We start from the raw sequence: 16,562 nt of genomic DNA on the forward strand, positions 1-16,562 counted from the left end.
ACCAGAGGTTTCTGCCCCACTTTAGCTCCCTGTCAGCCCCATCACTGAGCTATATGATAAGGGTAGGCCAGACAAGGGGATCTGGACCAGGCAGTGACAAAGGGCTCTCTGCGCACTGAAGGAGGATCCGGTCTAGAGCCCCGTGCTGGTAAACCCAGACTTTGACAAATGTTTTATGGTGTTCACCATGCCTCAGATGCAGGGTACTCCCGGCTGGAGGTACCGAGCTGCCCTCCTCAGGCCTGGCTCCTCTCCTGCCCTCTCCTTCCCCTGCCGAATGTAGAAGACAGTCCTCTCCCGGTCTTCTTTTGCTGCATGGAAGGTGCCGGGGAAGGGGATCAGCACCGGTCTGTCAACGGTGTCAGTGGGGCACTCCACACCAACGCTGCGGTGCTCGGGGCAGAATCAGACCTCAACTGCTCCAGTGCCGGAGTTGGAGCCAACTCCATTAGGAGCGCTTTGAGACGGATGTCTCGCTCCTTCTTAGTCCAAGTTTGAAGGACTTGCAGATACAGCACTTGTCGCTTATACGCGACTTGCCCAGACACCTTAGACAAATGTTATGCGGATCGCTGATGGGTATCGGTTTTCTGCAGCAATCGCAGGGCTTAAAGCCTGGGGACCGGGGCATGCCCCGTCCCTAGGCTGAGTCTCATTGGGACTAACCAAGTAAAATGCACTAACACACTAAGAGATAACTATTTTACAAGAAAAGTTCATAACACTGAATGCAGCGAAAAAGCTAGCAGAAGTTTTAACACAGTCACTGGGGGCAAGAAGGAACTGAGGATGGGGGGAAACAGCAGCGCCCCTTATACCACAGCATGTGCACGCCACTCCAGAGAGCACCAGAGCCGGTCCCCTACAGCGGGTGAGGCAAACTTTTTGGCCCAAGGGCCACATCGGGGAATAGAAATTGTATGGTGGGCCATGAATGTTCACAAAATTGGAGCTGGGGTGCAGGAGGGGGTGACGGCTCTGGTTGGGGGTGCGGGCTCTGGGGTGGGGCTGAGGAGTCTGGAGTGTAGCAGGGTGCTCTGGTCTGGGACTGAGGGGTTTGGAGAGCAGGAGGGGGATCAGGGCTGGGGGAGGGGGTTGGGAGAGGCTCAGGGGTGCAGGCTCTGAGCAGCACTTACCTCAAGCAGCTCCCGGAAGCAGCGGCATGTCCCTTCTCTGGCTCCTACGCGGAGGCATGGCCAGGCGGCTCTGCACGCTGCCCCATCCAGAGGCACCCCCCTGCAGCTACCATTGGAGCACCGGAGGGGGTCATTGGAGCATGTAGGAGCCAGAGTAGGGCGATGTCATGGCTTCCGGGAGCCACATGGTCTGGGCCCCCGACACAGCACCCCGGCCAGAGCGGGGCCGAGCCACGTGGTGCGAGCCATTTTAAGCGAACCACATGGTCCAGTCCCCTCACCCAGCACCCTGGCCAGAGCTCAGAGGCTGGCTTAAAATGGCTCACAAATGGCTCACGGGCCGGATGCAGCCCATGGGCCATAGTTTGCCCATCCCTACCCTACAGATACCACTGAAGGAAAAGCTTTCGGTATCGGTTCATGTGGCAAGCACACACACCTAATAACGAATGGACCTGAGCAAGCACTCGAAGAAGAATGATGCCTCCTTTCTGAATCCCTCCAATGGGGGGGAAGTGGGGAGGGAGAGAAAGAGAGCGTGCAATTTCCAAAGGTGCACTCTGAGATGAAGTAGAGTCCATAGCTCCCTATACTGAGTGGCTGGGTTCTGAGGAAGGACGTAAAGCTGCTTCCATCAACAGATGTCAAAGCCTCACCTCTCCAGATTTCTTGGTCCTAGTCTTAAATCCCCTGGAGATCAGACAGTTCTCTCAAAAGGTGCCCCCTTCCAAACACTTTAAACAATGGGCTTGAGGGTCACTGACTGGCAGAGACTTATTACAGGCAGACACTACTTAAACCTTCGGAACTTGGGCATGCCCCACTACTTGGTGTCGATGACACCATTACATCCAAATATGCAAAAACAAACAAATATAAAAACAATCCTTCTAAACTAACACTAACTACTAATCTAATTATTTAAAGAGAAGCTCTCACCAAGAGAAAAGGAGAGTGATGAGGCACACAAGCTCTGTCTACCTATCACAGGTGGGGAGAAGGAACTGAGGGAGAGGTGGGGGCATCCCGACCTCTTCATACCATTGGCTAACAGCATGAGCATGTGGAGGGTGCATGTTCCATCCTGGAGATTTTTTTTCCATAGCTTCCGTGCACTGCATGAGCACATGCCTAAAGTGGAATGGACATGTACTATCACTTGAAGAACCTTAATTCTGTCATTTCATAACTTTTCTGCACTTCACTTTAGGATCGTAACATTCTTTTAATGTGTACGGAGGGAAGTGTTGGGGGGGGGGCTGTTTTCTTTAATGAAGCATATACATACATTAAGGAGCCCAGCCTGGGACAGATTAGAGAGGGATGTAAGTCGGTGTCTAACATACACAGATTTTCAAAACACAGAAAAGATTCAAAAAACATATCAGTGTCAGACTCAGGTTTGTTTTTAATAATTGACAGACAAGATTCACAGGCTTGGATTTTATGTATTCATATATAAATGCAGTAGAACCTCAGAGTTACAAACCAGAGTTACAAACTGACCAGTTAATGATACACGTCATTTGAAACTGGAAGTACACAATCAGGCAGCAGCAGAGACCGCCCCCCCCCTCCAAAAAAAGGCAAATACAATACAGTACTGTGTTAAACGTAAACTACTAAAAAAATAAAGGGAAGTTTCAAAAAAAAAGATTTGACAAGGTAAGGAAACTGTGCTTGTTTCATTTAAATTAAGATGGTTAAAAGCAGCATTTTTCTTCTGCATAGTAGAGTTTCAGAGCTGTATTAAGTCAATGTTCAGCTATAAACTTTCCAAAGAACCACCAAAGCATTTTGTTCAGTTATGAAGATTTCACAGTTACGAACAATGTCCACTCCCAAGATGTTCATAACTCTGAGGTTCTACCATATATACATTTTCACTAAGTGCAAAGCCATTTTGAAGGATGGAGCTTACCTATTCTTTAGTATATGCAGAAAATCTTTAAATTGTCAATTTAATTTTTAAAACTCCCACTTTCATCTTGAATCTTTGACAAATACATAAAAATTTCACCTTCATTCTAGCTGTCAATACCTGTGCTTCCCGATATAGTTTGTTTCTGTTTTTGTTTTTTAAGTGGTACTCATAAAATTAAAAGTAAAAATATTAACAGCACTGCAAAATATCTCCAACCCTCTTCCCCCGGCCAAAAAAAAAAGAGTCTGAATGAGTTACTGAGAGTTCAGAAAGGAACCATTAGTAATATAAATGACCAAAATGAGATGAGAGAGAGCACGCACCTGCAAACAAATGTATGAACAAACAAACCATCATGGATGGGCAGAAACTTCATCAGAAAAACAATGAGGAGTCTTTGTGGCACCTTAGAGACTAACAAATTTATTTGGGCAGCTACCACTCTGAAACCTATCAGAAAAACAGTTTCCCTTCATTTCAGACTGGCTTGTAGATCACAATCTACAGCTCAAAGAAAAAGGAAAGTTACTTCATGTTGCCTTATCACTTCTTTTAACCTCCTGTGTGGGAATGCACAAAAAGGGAATGCCAAATATTTTAACCTTTGTACATTACATCAGAGAAAGAGCTTATTCTTATTCATTGCAGCTTGATCTCAGATATAAGTGACACGTACCTTTTTTGACAAGTGGCTGGGCAAAACACTGGGTCTAAGCAAGAGTGACAGAAGTGTCCTGTGGCAGTTAACTTTTTATCACAATAGGGACATGGCAAAGAATAAACTATACTGAATAAGAACAGAAACAAAACAAAGGTTTCCAAGATATGCCCAGATGAACCCAGCAGGCAAGCCACGCCCCATATTGCAGAGAAAGGCAAAAAAAACCCAACCACCTCTCAATGTCTCTGCCAACCTGACCTGGAGAAAAATTCCTGCCAGATTTGGGGATGGGAAATCAGTAAGACTCAGAGTGTGAGCAAGATACAGAGAATCCTCTTATTGATGCCTGGTTGGTGTATCTCCTCAGAGCACTGATCCACCCCACTGGGTGTCCTGACTCCCTCCCTGGCCAATCTCTAATGCTTCAGAGGTAAAATACATCAATTCTACATGGGGGACAGGGATGGAAACTCTCCCTGGCCCCTGCAGATGGCTGACTGAAGCCCTGAAGCATGTAATTTGATTACAGCCATCTAATAATAAAAAAAAGTGTGCTTAATTTCTTGTTACGTATTTTTGTCCAAATTCCTTTATTACACTGGAGGTATGGACATAACACCCAAGATGCAGCTCTGCTTAGCCATTTTTTTTTTTAAATCTCAATTACAGCACCATCTTATAGTCATATTGCAGATTGAGGAGTGCAACCCTTTACCGCTGAATACAGAAATGGAGATGAATGCTCTCTGAACATTAACAGCAATGATCTAATCCTACATAGTCTTCTAAAATGCACCAATGAAGTGAGGTGTTCTGGGATGCTGGCCTACTGTCAACCAGCAACTGAGCTCAGATCAAAGCAACCGAATCTGTTCCTGTGACTGAATGCACTTCATTTTGGACTGCAGGACTAACTGAAGTTCAAGAGCAAAAAGCTGGTGCTTAATCTTGTGTATCTTTGTGCATTACAGTAGTTATGTAGATTTTCATAAATATCCCTCTAACATGTCAAGTAGCAGTAGCAATGTGGTGATTTTCAAATGACCAAATATCACTATAGATACCGAAATCTGGAGTATGCCTGCACATGTAAGTGCCCATATCCGCTCACTGTAATTGACAGGATACAGACACCTCAAAAGGAGACCTAATGTTGACACCATTCTATCTGCTCTTTGCCTTCATTGTACGCAAAATGGGGTGGCAGTATAAGAGAGAAAACTTAAAAGCTAGCTCTTAAAGTACACTTAGCCACTTCCCCAAGTCTAGTTACAGCTGCACATGCAAGAGTTTGTGCGCACACACCAGGAGTCTATAAAACACCATGGCAGGGGTTCTCTTTTGTTGCCTTCTTTCACTATTCCTCCCCAATCTACAAAAGCGTGAGTGTGTTCCACACAGAGCGCTAAACATATTGGACGGATACAACAGCGTCTGGCCCTGTTCAGGAGTGAGCAGGCTGTGGCCCATGTGTGCGCCTCCAAGCCAGCCGGAGCCTGGCACTGCTGTCACCCTGCCTCTCTTCAGCTCCAGGCTCAGCATAACAGGACAGGTTTCAGAGTAGCAGCTGTGTTAGTCTGTATTCGCAAAAAGAAAAGGAGTACTTGTGGCACCTTAGAAACTAACCAATTTATTTGAGCATAAGCTTTCCTGAGCTACTTAGTCTCTAAGGTGCCACTAGTACTCCTTTTCTTTTTGCATGACAGGGGACAATTCACCCCCCGGGCTCTACGGGCACAGCAGGGGAGCATCCGAGCAACCCCCATACCTCGGGCTCTTCCCAACACCTACAAACTGAGCAGCATGGGTAAGTCTCGCCTTCCACCAGCTGCCGCGCTCCTCGCTAGCCGGGTACTGAGCCCACCACCCCACGCCAGGCGTGCGCCCGTCGCCCGGCTGGATGCACCAGGACTCGCAAACCAGACACAACCTCTTCCCCAAATCCACGCGAGCCGCCCCTGCAGCGCGAGCTGCTCTGAGGATTAACAAGGCAGGCTGCGGAGGGAGAGCGCGCAGCGGGTTGCAGAACCGACCCTGGGTAACAGCCTGACAGGGCTGCTCGGCTCCCGGGATGCAACGTAGGGCAGCGAAAGCAACGCCTCGCCTCTGTGCGGCCCCCGCCCGCACACCCTGGGACATGTCAAACCTCGAGCAGGCCTCTCAGATTTCCTGCCTCGCAGGAAGGCAACAGCCGCTGCACTCATCAGCGCGGCTGCTCGAGCACCTCGGCAGGAAAAGTGCAGCCTGCGCGCCTCGGGCCCCCCCGGGTCTGCTCTCCCTCGCACGCCAGCCTCTCGAGGCTGCATTTCACCCCCTTGCCGGCCGGCAGCCCAACAGCGGCTCCCGCAGCAAACACAAGCCCGCGGGTCAGCTGGAGAAATCGCAAACGTGTCAACCCAGCTTTGCAATCACCGCCCGCCCCAAGGGGATGGGTCCCCATCCCTTCCCCGCTCCTCGCCGCCCCGGCCCCGGCGCTGCACAGCCACGCGTCCACCCTTCACTCCGCCTAGCCCGGGAAAACACTTCGCGAGCCGGGGGGGGGGCGGGGGGGCGAGGAAAGGCAGCAGGCGCCCCGGGGAAGCCGGGGAGCCTCCAGCCCGGCGGGAGACGGCAGCCTCCGGATCTCTAGCCCGCCCTGGTCACCCATCCGCCCGCCCGCCCAGTCCTGGGGGCGTCCTGCGGAAAGGAGACGCGCCCAGGAGCTCCCCGCGCCGCAGCCCGAGCTCACACTCACCCATGGATGTGGAGCCGGGCTCTGCCCGGCAGCGGGGACAGGCTGAAACTTGGGGACAGGCTGGACAAGCCGCGGGGACGGGAGCGCGTTTAAAGCCACGGGTCGGGGGTGGGAGCCAAGCGGAGCGGAGGATGCTGACTGAGGCAGCCGGGCTGCGTGGTGCTGCTTCTCGCTAGCGGCTCCTCTGCTCTCGTCGGCATCCAAACCGCAGAAATAGGACGAGACCGGGGGGGGGAAGGGGGGGAGAGAGACGCAGTTTCCGCAAAGGACCTGAGCCCCCGCTGCTGCCCTGCACCGGGGGCAGCCGGGCTCGGCGAGCGGGGGGGCGGCTGCTTATGGGCGGCGACTCCCCCTCTTGGGTTCCGCGTGTGCAGCGGGGCAAGTCTGAATCCAGACCTGGGTCCCCCCCCTCCCCGCCCCAGGCGCCGCCACGCTGGGCGCTGCCGCCGCAATCAGCGGCTCCGCTCGGCGGGAAGTGTCGCGAGAACGCGCCACAGCCCGGCTGCACCGCCTCGGCCCCGCGCCGCCCGCAGCAGCCGCGGCGGCGGCAGGGAGGAGAGAAGGGGGCTAGTGACCCTCCTGAGGCAGAGGCGAGAGGCGCAGGCGTGGGGAAAACTCAGCTCCCGGGGTCCGCCCAGGGAAGGCTGGGGATGCTGCTCCTCCCCCTAGGGACAGTTAAAGAGGGAGGCAGCTTTCAGGCCGGGGGCGAGGGGAGAGACAGTGGCAGATCTAGGCTGTTGCTTAATAAAACACCACAGGGATGACCATACCCTGGCCTCATAGCCACTGACTGAGGTTTGGGGATTGGTTTTAACGTCAGGCAGCGAAAACAGTCGGGGTAGGCTATAAACAACACGCACAACCCCTTGGAGAGCGGAGGTTCCACGCCCCTGAACGGTTTCTGACACCTAAACTTCAAATACCTCCCAAATTCAAAGCTCTATATTGAACTGAAACCTCCACAAGTGTGCTAGCATATATGCCAGCAGCTGTACTTTTCACTCCATGCATCTGAAGTGGGTTTTTTACCCGAAAAAGCTTATGCGCAAATAAATCTGTTAGTCTTTAAGGTGCCCCTCAACTCCTTGTTTTTAATCGAGAGTTGTTGCTCTAGATGAGTACTTTCCAAGGCTCTTAGGAGACGTTCTATTAGTTTGTAGCCCTGTATGATTCAGGGGGTGTTGAAACATAGAGGGTCTGTAAAGCACTCTATTCTTGGTGACCAGATAGAAACAGCTCTTTAATACAGATTCTAATGAGAATGTATAGACCACCTCAGTAAAGCTATTCCAGCTGGAGTGAAGTGGCATGACAAAAAGACCTGAGCTCTGTAGCGCTCAAAAGCTTGTCTCTCTCACCAATAGAAGTTAGTCCAATAAAAGATACCTCACCCATCTTTTAAAAGAAAAAAAAAAAAAAAAAAAAGAGTACTTGTGGCACCTTAGAGACTAACCAATTTATTTGAGCATGAGCTTTCGTGAGCTACAGCAAGTGAGCTGTAGCTCACGAAAGCTTATGCTCAAATAAATTGGTTAGTCTCTAAGGTGCCACAAGTACTCCTTTTCTTTTTGCGAATACAGACTAACACGGCTGTTACTCTGACACCTCACCCATCTTGTTGCTATGGAAAAAAGAGATACAGACATCAGTAAGAAGACAAGGCATCAAAGCTGCTGTAACTGACAGAGTCGAGGAGGCTAGATCATAAGAGACAGATTTAATTTAAAAAAAAACTTTCATGTATAGTTGAAAGTAGGAACAATCACTCAAGTATAAGGATTTGAAGTCTGCATTTGAAGACAATGAACACTTGTGACGTTGACACAATGAAACAGTATCAAAATGATTCATTAGCTATTTCAGGAACAGTAACATGTTTGGACAGAAAGAGGCCAAGTGGCCTGTCTCAGCTTCCCTACCTATTTGGTAACTGGTGTTTTTCCGAGGTTAGAGTGTATGTAGAAGTTCAAGGGTCTTTGGAAGAGCTATACATATCAACTGAAGCAGACTCGCATTAAGAGGGGGAAAAAATTAAGAACTACAGAATCAATTTTAAATGGTAAGGTGTAGGAAATGTAATCTAAAGAGATATTTGCACTACTGAGCAGCTTTAACTGCCCAAGGCTGCTGTAGACTATTTCTTTAACTCTCCCTAGCATTAATTTAGCAGTGACAATGGAAAAATGCTAGCAGCCAAAATGATATAGATTTAACATGTGGAGCATATTCTTTCCTGTTTGAAAAATAGCTCTCAGGTATCAGAAAAGCAGAAATTATAAAAACACCTCAGTGGAGGCAGAATTGTCTATAAGTAGAAAAATGCTTTGATGCAATTTATTTGGACATCAGAATCTGTATTTTTGAAATCTAGACTTGAACTGTTTCAATGTAGAAAAATAGATGATCTCAGAACATAAACTCCACAGGGTAAGTGGCATGATTTCAGTTTTCGATGTCACGCACACATTGTGCTTTATAAATACCTAGGTTTAATTTTTTAGTAATACAGTATGTCTATTAGAACTAACTTTTGTTCAACTATAAAGCTATGTCCGTAGGAGAGTGATTCCATATGCTCAAGGAGTTTAAACTGAACCAGCTTAGACTTAACTGTATTCCTCTTATTGTTTAAAGTACTGGAATTTTACGTTTTGAAAAAAATATATTACATGTCCAAAAAAGAAAAAAGTGTGCACAGAATGGCTTATAATGTTAAATGATTTCTGTTTTTATTAGATGTATCTGTAAGGAAAATAGTAAAACAAATCCAACACACAATAGGGACAGAATAGAAATGTAAGAGGAGCAAGGTAGGAAGAGTATCTCGTAGAGTCAGCTTTCACTGAAAAGAAGAATCAAGCCAACTTGTCCATTAACGTAGTTCCATCAAAAGCAGAGTAGAGATGTAAACTGAAAGGTATTGTTTCACTTTTCACTCCAGGCAATGGCATTGGAACATTTCTTGTAGTCATTCTTCCAGTCAGGGAGTGGAGGATTCTCTAACACATCACAGCCTGGCTCTTCACATACAAATGCAACCATACAAAGTCTGCACAAGGTCCAATTTACATCTGTCTCATGTACTAAATTCATCACATTTCCACAATATGAACTGAGGTTTAAGGTCTTTTTAAAATAACCAAACACCCCTTTTATAATGGCTTTCCTCTATTTTTTAAATCTGTGGGATAACCAGAAAGTGTGGAAATACAACTGCTGAAATTGTAGTGCTGGAAAGGTCTATTCTGACACAACCCATCTGCCTCCATTTAAGAAGAGTCCAAGATCATAAGTAAATAATGTGCCAACCTCTATTTAGAATTGATGGAACTAGTTTTGATAAAAGAATGAGGATGATTCCATTGTAGAATGTTAATTGCTCCAGTTGTGGTTCTAAGGAGCTTAAGGTGTACTGGAGAAATTGGTATACCTCATTAGGCTATGTCTACACTACCGCGGTAAGTCGACCTACGCTACGCAATTCCAGCTACATCATTCACATAGCTGGAGTTGACATACCTTAGGTCAAGTTACCGCAGGATCTACACCGCGGGGGGGTCAACAGGAAAAACTCTCCCATCCACTTTCCTTACTCTTTTCGTCGGGGGTAGAGTACAGAGGTTGACTGAAGAGCGATCTGCTGTCGACTTGGCAGGTCTTCACTAGACCCGCTAAATCTACCGCTGGTGGATCAATATCAGAGCATTGATCCGGGCTGTAGTGTAAACATAACCTTAGAAAGAGGAGCATTTCTTCAGCAGTTTCTACAGGGATGGATCAGTGCTGGCAGGGAGACAGATGCCACAGTGTCTTCCAGTTTTCACAAACTGGCTTACTCCTATGTACAATTCCCAACTAGGCTCTCAGAATCAGAAAACTTCTTCCCTTCTGCTAAAGCACACTAGCAACTTCTGTCCAGCTTGAAGGAAACCACTCTAAAATAATTACTGTATTTGAATTAGCCAGTTTCCCAAGGATTAAAGCATGGAGATAATATACTCCCATCCTGGAAAGCGAAAAAAAGCTTTTTCTATAGTGTAGGCACTTTGTGGCTGGAAGCATCATTAGTTGTATGTTCATGCAGTGCCAACTACAAAAGGGACCTGATATGGTTAAGGCCTCAAGATGGTATCATAATATCCCAAAATAGCTTTCTAAGCCCTTTACTTTGCCAAAAGAATGACATACACTTAATACATTATTGAATAATATATTAGAGATAAGGATATCTTTAGAAAAGAAGGCATTTGGAAAAGAAAATTAATCTTCAACTACACTGTTTGCTTAGAAAAATGTAAGGATTTGTTAAAATGCACATTGCCCTGATGTATGGGATGTGATTATATATTTTAGATAAAAATGATTTTTTTGACTGATGTATTTCTCAGGAAACAAAAGCTCAACCATATGTAGGATGCAATTTTCAAAAGCACATAATTGTTCTTGTTGATTTTTAGGGAGACTTGTGCTCTTCAAAAAACAACAAGGAGTCGGTGGCACCTTAAAGACTAACAGATTTATTTGGGCATAAGCTTTTGTGGGTAAAAAACACTTCTTCAGATACATGGAATGAAAAGTATTGATGCAGGCATATATATACACTGACACATGAAGAGACGGGAGTTACCTCACAAGAGGAGAACCAGCGTTGACCACTGTGTGGAGGACTGTGATTCATAAATATTAATTTGGATCCTTGCAATTTTAGGGAAAGAATGAACTTTCTCGGCAATTGGTTAGAAAAAGGCAAACATTTAATTTTTGACTTTTGAGTTTCAAGAGGGAGAGTAGCCATGCCTCTTAAGGGCCTTTCAGGGCCTAAACTCTGAGTAGTGTTACTTTTATACATTTTAGTGTCATGTAAAAGGATGGCATCACAAAAAGATACACACACTTATCAGACTACTGGAGTGCAGAGCACACACTTTTCTCAAGGTGATCTCTTAAATTTTAGAAATTGGAACAATACAAATGTGAATTTAGATGTGATCAGAAATATTAGATTTGACTCTGTTAAGCCGAAAGATGCTATAGAGGACAAAAGTAATCTAGAAAGTTAGTGACTTTCTGACTGCAATTGAAAATATTCTATCCTTCAGCCCTATCCCTAGATTCTAAGGTCACTTATTACAGTACTTTCCATTTTGTTAAAAATCGAGGTTTTAAAAACTGTAAAGTGATGTGTGTAAACTAGCATAGATGGGCTTGAGATTGTTACAGCAGTTTTAAATATTCAACAGAAATGTACTCACACAGCAAATGCATGCCTCCCCATAAGTGGTGTACAAATAACCAGGATTTGCAACAAAAAGGATATAGAACGACATCTTTTGAATGGAATAAGTGATATATTCAGAACCTATCCTAGAGTTTTCTACTGTATCCATCATAATACCCAAACATTATTGTTCTAAGAATTCAAGAACATTTGTGGGCACTATAAAGACAAGAAATATGAAATAGAAGCAATGCTACTACACCCCATATTAGCTAGAAAGGAAACGTACCCAAAATTATAACTATATTAAAACTTTACATTCACAAAAGAGCAATGGATGAAGCCTTGAAGAAAAAAAGCAATCTAGTACACAAATATTTTTATGGACTACATTTTTACAGAAAGAATCTAGCAGAATTTTTTCTAAGGAAAACTGGACACTACTTCAATAACTACACATGATTATCAATTCCTGATCCTAAAACAACTCATTAAAACAATTTGCAACTCTAAAAAATTAAATTTGTTAAAACATCTATTTAGAGTTTGTAAGAACAATCTCTGTATTAACATAGGTTTCAGAGTAACAGCCGTGTTAGTCTGTATTCACAAAAAGAAAAGGAGTACTTGTGGCACCTTAGAGACTAACCAATTTATTTGAGCATAAGCTTTAGTGAGCTACAGCTCACTTCATCGGATGCATACTGTGGAAAGTTTAGAAGATCTTATTATATACACACAAAGCATGAAAAAAATCTCCTCCCACCCCACTCTCCAACAAGAGAGTGGGGTGGGAGGAGGTATTTTTTCATGCTTTGTGTGTATATATAATAAGATTTTCTAAACTTTCCACAGTATGCATCCGATGAAGATCTTATTATATACACACAAAGCATGAAAAAATACCTCCTCCCACCCCACTCTCTTGTTGGAGAGTGGGGTGGGAGGAGATTTTTTTCATGCTTTGTGTGTATATAATAAGATCTTCTAAACTTTCCACAGTATGCATCCGATGAAGTGAGCTGTAGCTCACTAAAGCTTATGCTCAAATAAATTGGTTAGTCTCTAAGGTGCCACAAGTACTCCTTTTCTTTTTGTATTAACATAGTATCTGTACAGAGTCAAACATAAGCATACTTGAATGACAATATATATGTTAATGATCAGGAAACTATTAAACACAATTATAGTGAATCAAGAGACTAAGTCATACTTTAGAAAGTTTTACTCGCAACAGTGAAGATTAAAAAAAAATACTATGCCCCACCACACCAGCTGAAACAATCATGTTAAACTTAAAAAAAGCATTTAAAAAGGTTTAATGGAGAGGAACTGCAGTATAGATTGGGTCTACTTTAAATTTATTTCTTAACAATGGATAGCTAGCCACATCTTTGCTGGATGGAAAATTGTTGATAATGGCTAAACAAAGGAAAGAAGCTTTTGTTGTTCCAAGGACTGTTTACTTAATCAGCAACTCACTGGGAGGGCCCTTCGCCAACCCCATTAACTAGAATAAAAACAGTCACAAGAAAAAGAAACCGGTCACAAAATAAGATTAGCAACTAAATTATTTACAGAATATTACACCAACATTTCAAGACTATGAGATTTAAATGACTCAGACAAGATTCAGAGCAACAACTACTATAGTGTAGTGGGCAGGGGGGAAGTATATGAAGAAAGCAGGGAGGCACAAGTCTGTGCTAAATCACATGCCTCAGTATTTATTCAAGAAACAGGCTAAGGGCTTTGTTATAAGAGTGGTTATGTCAACTCCTTATCACTGAAATTCTCTCTTAGCCAAGACTGAGATAGGACAGTGGTTAACATTTAACTGATTCCTAGAAGTCTAATAAAGAGTTAGAGGGTTATAGGTAAGCACTCATAGTTCTTGCGGTTGCTATTTTAAAATTATATTTATGGTACTTTTCTTTGCAGGGATGCTGAAGCACCAAGTATCTTCCTAACCTGCACCCGTGGAATAAAGTCATGTCATAGGCAAGAGATCTGTGCATATATCTAGGCACTAAGTTTTTGCACATTTTTGCTGCACTAGGTAGTGTAAAAAGTTTAAGATTTCCCCTTTAACCAAGAAATACAGACAACTTGGCAAGGGTGGCACTAACTGCAGTTTAAACAGAGGCAAAATGTGTGTCCTGTTTCTAAAGACCTTGGAAAAGCAGATTCTTCCAGCAGGTAAAGCAAAGTTTAGTAAGGATTGTATGCTCTGTTCTTCCTCTGAGGTCAATACTAAAAAGCCAAGTGTATTTTCCAAGTCGTCCTTATCACTTACCACCAGTATCTTAATCACTTAACTGAAGCCTCTCTTACTCTGTCCATCATATCTGAGTCAAGATGGAGATGCATTTTTCCATGGACTGAAAAGCCAGTTTTGAAAAGCCTTCCTTTTCTATCGAGTTTCACAAAGACTTTCAACCTTTTGATTATCTGTGCAACTCTACGCTCAGACAGAGGAAGCTGAATGTCTGTTTCATCCAGATGCAGTGGAAAAGAGGATGGCACCTAGGTATAGTCAGTTAGTGTCCAGACTGGGCCTTCAGGTGAATCCCCAAAGAAATCAGTCATCTGCATTGAGGTAGTCTTCTTGTCTTAAAACCTGGATATAACCAAGTCCTTTACATAAGGTAAATTGTTAAATTTTGAAAAAGTTGTAAAATTAAGCAAACAGAAGAGGGTAAGGCAGAGCTCTACTAGTGTGTTAGCTCTCTAGTTTTCCAGTAACTCTCACAATTTTCTTAACTTTGGGAGTCTGACCATCAAAGTAAAAAAATTCCAAAAGATTAAATTAGGGTTCTAGCCATGCAATGTCAAATGTATATGCCAAAGCAATTACATACTTAAAAATGGAACTTTGATCATATTAACCATTGCATTTTTGGATAGTGGTGAAGAATAATTTAAACATTTCAATTTATAAATACAACTATTGGAAATATGACAAGCATCATTCTAGTACAGTCATTTTGAGATGACTGAAAGCAATTTAACAAAGATCTACACAAATTTAAATAAGAAAAACTAAAAAGAATGGCTGTCAGACATAATTACATATTCAACATCTAGCACTTCACAATAGTAGTGTCAATTGGCTTTGCCAATAAAAGGACATACCTATGCCTCCTCTTAGTTAAGCTACAATATGGAGGCTGAGAATTACTTGCATAGGGAAACAAAGTGGCTATTGTAATCCACAAATGTCTCCTACCCACATTTCCATCAAACTGATTTTGAAAATGACATTTTGTTTTTGTACAGCAAGAGGTTATTTTCCTTAATGCAGTACATTACAGAAAGGCACAGAATAATTTTATGATCTCATTTTTCTTATAACTCTCACTGACTTCCTCTTTCCTCTATTTCTGGGCTGCCTTTTGGTATTTCAGTCTATTATTCTCAGCAGATACATCACTGTATAGTATTCATCTGACACAGAAATCAGTTAAGTGTGCAGTGCTAAGTGAGCCAATTGTGTGTACATCTGTGTATATCACACAATATGTAATGAAGCCTTTGCACAATGTGAAGGGAGTCATCTCTGCAACATTCCCCCAATTAGCAGGACAGCAGATGCTCTTCAATGTAGATATCACACTGGATAACAACATGTAGTAGTAAGTCAGGCTGTTTTAAAAAGACCTAGAATTCAAGTAAATTCCTGTAAGCTAAAATATCTATACACCCAATTTATTCAATGAATGCAGTCGAGGAATCTTGAATTAGCATTGCTAAATTATTAGTAAACAATCATTTGTGCAAGTGGTGAGCTCTTAAGAAAAGCATGTCAAAGCAAATCAAAGTACAATGACTGAATGAGTAATGTTTGACATCCCCCGTCTAGAAAAGTTTATAAAGTTACAATGGCTACAGTCTAAAATTTGTAGCATTTGCAATGTGTTACCATCAATGGTCATCAGTCTCTTAAAATCGTGCACGGAACAAGGTATGACTGAAGTACAAAAGAAATAAAACCTACCCAGTGTCATAGCTAGAATCAGCAAAACATACTAGTCAGTTGGGGAAGTCATTCATATTTCTAATGTTGGAATTTTTGCATAAAATGTATTAACTTTACTGTCTGACTACACCAATATTGTATACTCCCACATAATGGTATCAATTTGCCTTATCAGATATGGTGAAGTTGTCTCATGTAACCATTTTTTCCTACTTGGCTCAAAATGTAATTCTTCTGAAGGACTTTTGTGAAAAAAATGAAAATGTTTCAGAAATAGTACAACACTGTATTGCCCCATAAAGCAACGCAGCTTCAACAGTTTACATTCTATTGTGTGTAAGTTTGTTTAAACGTATTTTTCCACATTCAGAAGCAGCATACCTGTTGGACAGTTTGAGCACAAATTGGGCCTAGATATGGACAGAGTCACTTTATCCAATCTCATATTTAAAATATTTACTGTACCTGTAAATTGTTAGCTGTATTGGTTTAAAAAAGAAAACCTTTCTAACTTAACTTTGCTGTTTGGCTTATGCACACCATAAGTTCCTGAAAAACTTAGTTTAATTTTTGAACAACGGAGCAGTGTATGTACATTACCTAAATCCTGTACTTAGCTTTTGGAAACATTCACAGAAGACGACAAGTCTATCTGTTGTTGAATCACAGTTATACTAATGAGTACTGCACATTATCCTACATGAGGACTAAACTGTGTACCGAAGTGTATGTCAAAGTTTTTAGGCAAATTTCAGTGTAACAACATTTTACAGTCCCTTGAACTATGGCTTAGGAGTTTCAATAAGTCAAATACTCCTATTATTAAAGGTACTCTAGAAAAATCATGCAGTATATATAGTTTATATCTTGATCTTCCCAAAAGTTGAGTGTTTTCCTTTGTATTTTCACA

General features: G+C 43.2%; 2 protein-coding genes across 5 annotated transcripts in view; both read right to left on the reverse strand.

The window, feature by feature from the left end:
• The window catches only part of SH3KBP1 (SH3 domain containing kinase binding protein 1), a 339,502-nt gene extending 332,575 nt beyond the window's left edge, over positions 1-6,927 (reverse strand). The window contains exon 1 of one of the 3 annotated variants that reach the window (XM_073356811.2): positions 6,456-6,927. In XM_073356811.2, the coding sequence (XP_073212912.1) occupies positions 6,456-6,459 (4 nt within the window). In that variant the 5' untranslated portion in view covers positions 6,460-6,927. The remainder of the gene's footprint in view (positions 1-6,455) is intronic. The other 2 variants (XM_078854184.1, XM_078854185.1) reach the window with 2 other exon arrangements.
• A 5,819-nt stretch (positions 6,928-12,746) lies between these two features.
• BCLAF3 (BCLAF1 and THRAP3 family member 3) overlaps positions 12,747-16,562 on the reverse strand; it is a 59,428-nt gene continuing 55,612 nt past the window's right edge. Inside the window, exon 13 of one of the 2 annotated variants that reach the window (XR_012160363.2) lies at positions 12,747-15,288. The gene's annotated coding sequence lies outside the window, so the exon portion shown is untranslated. Of the gene's footprint in view, positions 15,334-16,562 lie in introns of both variants that reach the window. The other variant, XR_012160361.2, reaches the window with a different exon arrangement.

This window comes from Lepidochelys kempii, chromosome 1, assembly GCF_965140285.1.
Source record: "Lepidochelys kempii isolate rLepKem1 chromosome 1, rLepKem1.hap1, whole genome shotgun sequence".
NCBI lineage: Eukaryota > Metazoa > Chordata > Testudines > Cheloniidae > Lepidochelys > Lepidochelys kempii.